The following is an 8157-nucleotide window of genomic DNA, read 5'->3' on the forward strand; positions in this document are numbered from 1 at the left end:
GTGTGTGTGTGTGTGTGTGTGTGTGTGTGTGTGTGTGTGTGTGTGTGTGTGTGTGTGTGTGTGAGTGAGAGAGAGAGTACTGTACAACCAGTACTACAGAGACCTATAGGATATTGTGCAGGTAATATATAGAATAATTTTATACATGAGTACTGTAAAATAGTACTAAAAAAATCCTCTAGGACTTCTATATGACAATTTTACAAGGACTATATGGGTGAACAAAGGATTCTGATCTGTACTTTACCACACTTAGGAACTAACCACATATTAGGGATTTTTTTATAGTTTCTTTAGACATTCTTTTTGTTCCTGAAAATGTTTTTTTTTTGTTAAAGTATATCTGTTTGAAAACTACAAAAATTTTAGCAAGTCAGTAAGTGTGGATAAAATATATTCTGATGACACAGATTTGGATATAGTGTGACGAATTACAAGTATCTGAGAAAATGATCATTCTTTACACTCCAATTTGGGATCTCAGGAAGAGGAGAACAATTTATGAAAGTTGGCAGGTATGTAAGCCATAAAATACCAATTTTTTTAAAAAAAACATGACAAATATACTTAATATACACATTAGGGCTACTTTGTACTTACTAAATTTAGTAATACAAACATTTTCCAGCTCAACCATACAGAAATTTTTACAGAGTAACATTTAGAACAAAATGATTGTGATGTAAATTAAGAAATTTAAATGACAACACTGAGGGTTTGCTAACTTCAACCGGCAATTTATTAACTGAATAAACATTACTGCATTAATAATGAGTGTGCATTAGTAAATGCCTGATGAAATGTACAATTGTCTTTGTTATTTTTTCTCACTTCACCAAGTGACTTAAAAACACCAATAGACAAAAAGATTAACAAGATCAAGGATTAACTAGTTCCAAAGAATTTAAAGATCTACATGACCCCAAAACTTGTATTTTTAGTCGTTAAAAGGAGCTTTATATGCTAGGAGTTGCTTTGTTTTACACGTAAGAGACACTACATTTTATTTTAATTATGGAAGATGCAAAACTGGGATAATGACAAGAATAATACTTACCATTTAAAAGAGATTCTCCAAAAACAAGAAAGTACAACACCTTGTTTATACCAATTTCTTGAAATATTGCTAAGACCTGAACAAAGAAAAGAAAAATGTTAACATTATGAATCAAAAGCTTTTGTATTCAGCATTATTAATAAACTACTTGTTAAACTTTTGGCAAATTAGTGCTAATCACTTGAATATTTCTTATATCTATGAGCTGTAAATGATGTTTTTAAGTTATGTGAAAGGTTATTTTTGAGCACTTACAGCAACTGGATCCACAGCTGAAATCAATGCACTAAAGACAAGGCACTCTATAATCCCAATGCTAACTGGTCCCATTGCCCCAGCCACAGAAAGACCATAAAGACTTGGTCCTAAATCAAAAATAAATAACTAAATCTTGAGTAAGGGTGTGTTTATCATCTCATTAAATTTTGTGCATGTATACAGAAAAAGAGCAGACAAATGACAAACAGCAAAAAGACAGTAAACAAAAGAGCAGAGAGAGAAAACACTAGACAGAATTACAAGAAGCAAAAAGACAGTAAACAAAAGAGCAGAGAGAAAATGTCGAATAGTAGAAAGACAGAGAGATGGCAGCAAAAAGAAAGACAGAACAAAACAACAACATAAAAAAGAGCAGACAGCAAACTAAAAAACAGCAGAAAGACTGAGAGCAAATAGAATGACAATCAGTAGGAAGAGAGAAGACAGACTGACAAGAAGCAAAAAGGTGGCAGAAAAACAGACAGCGAACAAAATAACTACAAAAAGACAGATTAAACAGAAAATAACAAGCAGTACAAAGACAAAGAGCAAACAAATAACAGAGGTACGGACAATAGAAAGAAAACGCAGACGGATGGACAGGATTATAAAAAACCAGAAAGACAGATGGATAGATACTTTTTCTCTCCAATAAAAAATTAAAAGTTCATGTTCAACCATTTATCACATTTCTAAAACTACCTAATCAGAAGAAAATATGAATATGAAACATTAAGATGTGTATCTTCCAGCTTTATGGTGTAGAAACATTATCTGTTAAGGGAAATCACCTCAAATATTTTCATAATTCAAATTAAAATAATAAGGTATGATTTGGGTGATTAACAATTAATTTAGCTTACCTATGGTGAAGCAGTTTAGTAAGGTACCCTGTATAAAAATGAAACAAAATGTAAGTTATATTACCAAAAACTCAAACATACATGTACGTTCTACAAGTGTCATAAAATACAAACAAACAGAACCAAGCCAATGATGAGCAGTCAGATACTGCCATCTGTTGACAGTTAACAAAAAGTATAGATGTATCATTCAAAACATTGTAGATTCTTACTGCACTATAATTTAACTTCTCTAGAAGGAGGAACAGTTAGAATCTCATTATGTGTTTTCATTGATCAGACTTGCATTAGTAGATTTAATAGCCAAAACAGGCTTCATAAACATTTGTGTCTCATTAATAAAAATTCAGTTTGAGAATACCATGAACGTTATAAAGATACATCTGTTTAATTCTTTTCGGTTGCACAAATATTGGTTACCATTTCAATAAGATTTATTTGCATCATTTAAAAACTTAAAAATGTACTTGCAGTATTTCTGAACACAATTTGCATAATTATAAGGAGGATTCAGCAGAGCGTTCTGAATTAAAACTTACCACCAAAGCATAAAGCGAAATTGTATATAATAATAATAATATTATAGAGTTTTAAATAAAACTCCCACCAGAGCTAAAGTAAAATTGTATACAGTTCTAAATTAATACTCTCGAGTAAAGCATAAAGCAAAATTGTATAGAGAGTTTTAAATAAAACTTACCACTAAAGCATAAAGCAAAATTGTATACACTAATAATAATATTACAGAGTTTTAAATAAAACTCCCACCAGAGCTAAAGTAAAATTGTATACAGTTCTAAATTAATACTCTCGAGCAAAGCATAAAGCAAAATTGTATACAGAGTTTTGAATAAAACTTACCACTAAAGCATAAAGCAAAATTGTATACACTAATAATAATATTACAGAGTTTTAAATAAAACTCCCACCAGTGCTAAAGTAAAATTGTATACAGTTCTAAATTAATACTCTCGAGCAAAGCATAAAGCAAAATTGTATACAGAGTTTTAAATAAAACTTACCACTAAAGCATAAAGCAAAATTGTGCCTAGATTGCTGAAGAAGGCACTGTCATGGAGGGAGTATGCTGACTCAAGAACAATTCTAGAAAAAGGAAAACTACATACCAAAAAAACTAGATAGTTGATGACAGAAAAAAGTCACAGTGTAAAAATATAATGTCCATAACATGTTAAATTCTGGAAAAAGGAAAAACTATATTCCAAAAAACTTCATAGTTGATGTCCATAACATGTTAAAAACTGTGTTATTTGTTTTAAAAGAAAGTCACTGTGTAAAAATATTATGTACAAAATATGATAAAAATTGGGCATTTTTACTTTAGAGAAGACATATATATATCAATGTAAAACTATAAACTTCAAAAACTACATAGTAACTAAAACTTAATATTCCAAGAAAGCTGTTGTGGAATGAACGCAGTCAATAAGGCGCCAATTGGACCTGCTGGATAGTATCACTTTTATCTCAACAAACACTGCTGGTCAGCTTTTTCTCAAGTGCTGAACTTCACCTATATTTTTTTCACTTTTACATAGTAAAAGTTTTTGAATGTATTAGATTCTCATCCCCTCCTATACATTTTTTGTTGTTGTTGTTGATTAAGTATAAGTTACTCCCAATAATCCTATCTTGTTAGATTATTTTAATCTAATTTAGAATTGCACTATGTAGCCCTCAAACAGAAAAAAAAAATCCCAAGATGCTGACAAAGACAAAAAGGTGCCAAGTTTATTATCACAACTATATTCAGCGCATGCGTAGTGAAAAGGGTAACGCGAATGATTAGTGATGCTAAATTGCCTACACTAACCGATTCTGGCCTCTATCAGTAAGACAGCTTGGATCATTAACTTGAGAAACGAGTTCTCATTGCCAAGTAAGAACATCGGCTAGCAGCGCAGTTAGCTACATAATACCATCAAACGAGCCTACTCTGGTGTGGGGCTCGTGCATCTACTTTTTTCCATTGCACTTTTTAACCGTGGAAATAGAACGATAACGCATACTTAACAACCAGACTGTTAAGTAATAACAGTGTGATTAAATAGGTCTGTTCTACTTCTATTGACAAAGATACAGCTAACGTCACTAAAGATGTTTTGACAGAAACTGGGTTTAACATCCCACCCAGTGCCTTAGAAAGAACCGAAAATGACCACACGCTTATGGGGTATAAAACAAACTTTTGCTGTTTACAGTCACCTACCTCTCTGCTGATCTTCATAATCCCCCTTCCCCTAACTTCTACCCATAAATAACAATAGAGACTAAAATATTAAACCTTTATTAAAACATCGGATGTAACTTAACGTGCCTTTGTCTAGTGGGGAATCAAGGGCAAAGTTCAAGAGATTCCACGTTATTCTTTGTAATTTTCACGCATATGGTTATTTCTGGTTTTATATACTTATTGATTTTGTGGAATATTGTTTGATTGTTGGAGTCGTACAAAGCCACTCGAGGACTATCTGAGCTAGCCATCCCTAATTTGAAAACTAGAGACTCTTGGTCTGTTCTTTGAAGAAGAGAAGTGGGACTGACCATCATGTTACAACACCCCAACAGTTGAAAGGGAGACCGTGTTTGGTGACGGGATTCGAGCCTGCAACCCGCAAATTGGAAGTCAAGCGATCCAGACCCTGCTAGGCCCACTTGTGAAACATTATCCAGGATTAACGATACGTCCAGTTTTGACTTGAGTTTAGACTAGCATGTACACAAAATGTTGCACATAAAACAACAAAAGGAAATATTGATTTTCAAAAGTCGTAATTACGTCAGAAAATTATATTACTATGATGTATCAATATTAGTATCCATGATAAAAAAAAGGAAAATTTAAACTTGGTAAGCAATCTAGATGAATATTACAAAAGAGTGGCTGATACAGAATAAATAAATACAACAAAACAAAAGAAAAAGGAGAACGTATCCTGTAGAAATAAAACATTCGTATCGGTATAAAACAAAATTAATAATTAAGTCGCTTAGGATTTAGTCTACCCTAACGCCTCAACAGAGGATTAAAATCTCGAAGGTAAACAAGGGATCATTACGTATCATATGCCATGACGCCATTGTAAATAATCTTCTTTCCAAGGTTAAAAAACTAATAGTTGTTAATTTTTAAGGACAATTTAAAACCTCAATAATAAGAGATCACGAACTCAAGAACAGTTCTGTTTCGTATTATAAATTTATTGTAGTGTTAAAATCATAAGGTATGAAATCATGGTTACCATAAAATACTTAATTGATATCGACTGATGTTTATTAATTTGATTCTCATGTGTAACGAACTTTTTTTTTGTTTTTTCTAGTGGTACTGGATCGACTAGCTTAGTACCTCACTTTACATCTAGGGCTTTTTTCTTATTTCTTCTACCGCCGTACGTATAATTGTTTTATAATTCAAAAGGAGATTTTTTTAAATTTAAGCTTAATATGTTGTCGTTTATGAGAAATAAATATGCTATAATCCGGTGGTGGGTGTGGCATGGCCTGTCGTTAGAGCGCTCGATTTGCAACCTGCGGTTCGCGAGATAGAAACTCGTCGTCGAACACCCTCGCTCTTTCAGCCGTTATAATGTGACGGTCAATCTCACTCATCGTTGTTAACAGATTAGCCCATCAGTTGGCTATGGTGTTGATATTGTTTCGTTATTATGCACAAAGGGCTATCTCTGCTCTGCCCACCACAGGTATCAAAACCCGGTTTCTAGCAGTACAAGTCAGCAGACATGCCACTGGGGGAACGGGTGGTGTTGACTAGCTGTCTTTCCTCTAGTCCACACTTTAAAATTAGGGGCAGCTAGCGCAGATAGTCTTGTGTGGAATTGAACAGACTAACAAACCCAGTGATTAACTAAATCTAATGAAGAATGCGTGTAATAGGAGGAGAAAACGAAACTCCGTTTACATTGCAGATTTGAAATTAGTGTGTTTCGTAACCATTTTACTGTCGTAGGACAAACGAAGTACTATATGCGTTTTGTGTTTGAGATAATGGAATAATATTCTTATTATCAGCCAGTGATTGAAAATAACTGCTAAAATGATCGCTTATTTCGAACATATATTAGAATCGGAGATAATGCTCCTCCTCCCCCCCAAAAAAACGAAACTTAATAAAGTTCATGTAATTCCGAATGTTAATGAATTTACGTCTTTGTGAACCCTTACGTGATGTTTATACATTACAAAAAGGCATTTAATAGCATTCGTTTATGTAAAATTTTGAACAGAAATTTCGCATCTTTTCAGCATCCTGATCATTCTTGGCGTGGCAGTTGGCACCATCATTTTGTAAGTATTCAGTGTCAACAGTTTTGTTTTACCAAATTTGATAATATAAATTAATAGAAAGTTAAAAATACGGAGACAGCTAGATAGATTGGCTAAGTGACACCTAACGGTAGATACACAAACGAATAAATATCCAGCATGAAAACAGAAAGACCATTGGAAGTAATTTTGATCCTCAAAATGATTAAAGATAATAAACTTATTATTCATTCAATAAACTCATTTACTAAAAGTTTTATGGTGATTAGATCATTACCTAACTGTACTATTTGATTCTCCGAATGTTTCTTTTTTTATCGTATAGAATATTCAAAGTTTATAGCATAATTTGCGCACACTGCATATAGGTAATTGAAACAGAGTCGTTTCATGTCGTGTATCTGGCTATAAGTCATTGGTAAATTACTGTGCTATCTTAGTAGAACGATAATAAATTTGCTTTTAATGGTTATCATTGGTGATTGGACCAAACTTCGCTTATTCGAGATTGCACGTGCAGTACAATGTTAGATTGAACATACATGGTTTTCCTAGCCCTCGTGAAGTCTTTATGCGAAATCCAACAACAAACAAAAGCCTTTTTTTTTTAAATTAAAATAATACCTAAGCTTAAAGCTGACAACTAAGTGCGATATACATAAAAATGAACAATACCAGACTTTTGGATGTCACCGCTCCCTTAACACTTTAATTTATCATCTGAGTATTAACTTATCTTTTCGGTTATTTTAAAATGCTTTATTTCAGTGGCCACATTAAATTCATCTTTAACAGCCGAAGTTTACAATACCTTTAATGCTGCACGAGTGTGCGTTTATTTAGATTTTAATAAAGAAAAAAATGGTAAAATTCATGAATATTTTAAACTTCTAATAAAGGGCCATTCAATTGGTCAATTTATATTTCTGCGAGGCTCTAAATAGTTTAGGAATGGCTATTTGCAGGTAGCCCCTAGTGTTACTTTGGGCGAAATTCTGAAACCAACTCGTGATGGCCACATTTTTTGAAGTTGAGATGTTCTCACGAAAGAGAAGTTTGAATGATATAAAACTAATTAATTGACCATACGATTATTCTGCACGAGCTGTCCCTAATTTTGAAGTGATAGACTAGAGAAAAAGCAGTTGGGCAACAATATACACCACCAACTCTTGGGCTACTTCTAATCAAATTGAATAATGGATTTAACCGTCACTGATCGGGTTTCGATACCAGTGGATTGGAAAGAACACAGATCGCCCATTGTAAAGCTTTGTGCTTAGCTAACCAAACAAACAACCACATAACCAACCAACCGCCACCCACGGCCAATAGTACGGAGCACGGTTGTTGTAATGGGACGTGAAAAAGGACCCTCAGCTCCACAGCCCAGCATATTAACTACTGGGTGTTGCTAAGCCAGAAAACTAAAGCAATGTCTTTATATTTATTGTTACTTCAAATTCATGTTACTTTATTAATTACACGCAAGCTAAATATTGATTATAAACATAAAATACTATTTTATCTGTCCCGCCCTCTGGTGCAAGTATAACTTATAAACTACAACAATTCTCTTATTTATTTTTATTTTTTTGTTGGTACACAACAGGAGTGAAGAATACGTCAGAAGCACAATGGATCCATCTAACCCTTTTCCAATTCGTGTTA

General features: G+C 33.2%; 1 protein-coding gene across 1 annotated transcript in view; it reads right to left on the reverse strand.

Annotated features, from left to right (window-relative positions):
• Positions 1-8157, reverse strand: part of LOC106470459 (Na(+)/H(+) exchanger protein 7-like) — a 53195-nt gene that overhangs the window by 15577 nt on the left and 29461 nt on the right. The window contains exons 4-7 of the mRNA XM_022399063.1: positions 3201-3313; positions 2179-2206; positions 1313-1422; positions 1058-1133 (exon numbers count right to left, since the gene is read on the reverse strand). Coding sequence (XP_022254771.1) covers positions 1058-1133; positions 1313-1422; positions 2179-2206; positions 3201-3313 — 327 coding nt within the window. The remainder of the gene's footprint in view (positions 1-1057; positions 1134-1312; positions 1423-2178; positions 2207-3200; positions 3314-8157) is intronic.

This window comes from Limulus polyphemus, unplaced genomic scaffold (assembly GCF_000517525.1).
Source record: "Limulus polyphemus unplaced genomic scaffold, Limulus_polyphemus-2.1.2 Scaffold4016, whole genome shotgun sequence".
Classification (NCBI taxonomy): domain Eukaryota; kingdom Metazoa; phylum Arthropoda; class Merostomata; order Xiphosura; family Limulidae; genus Limulus; species Limulus polyphemus.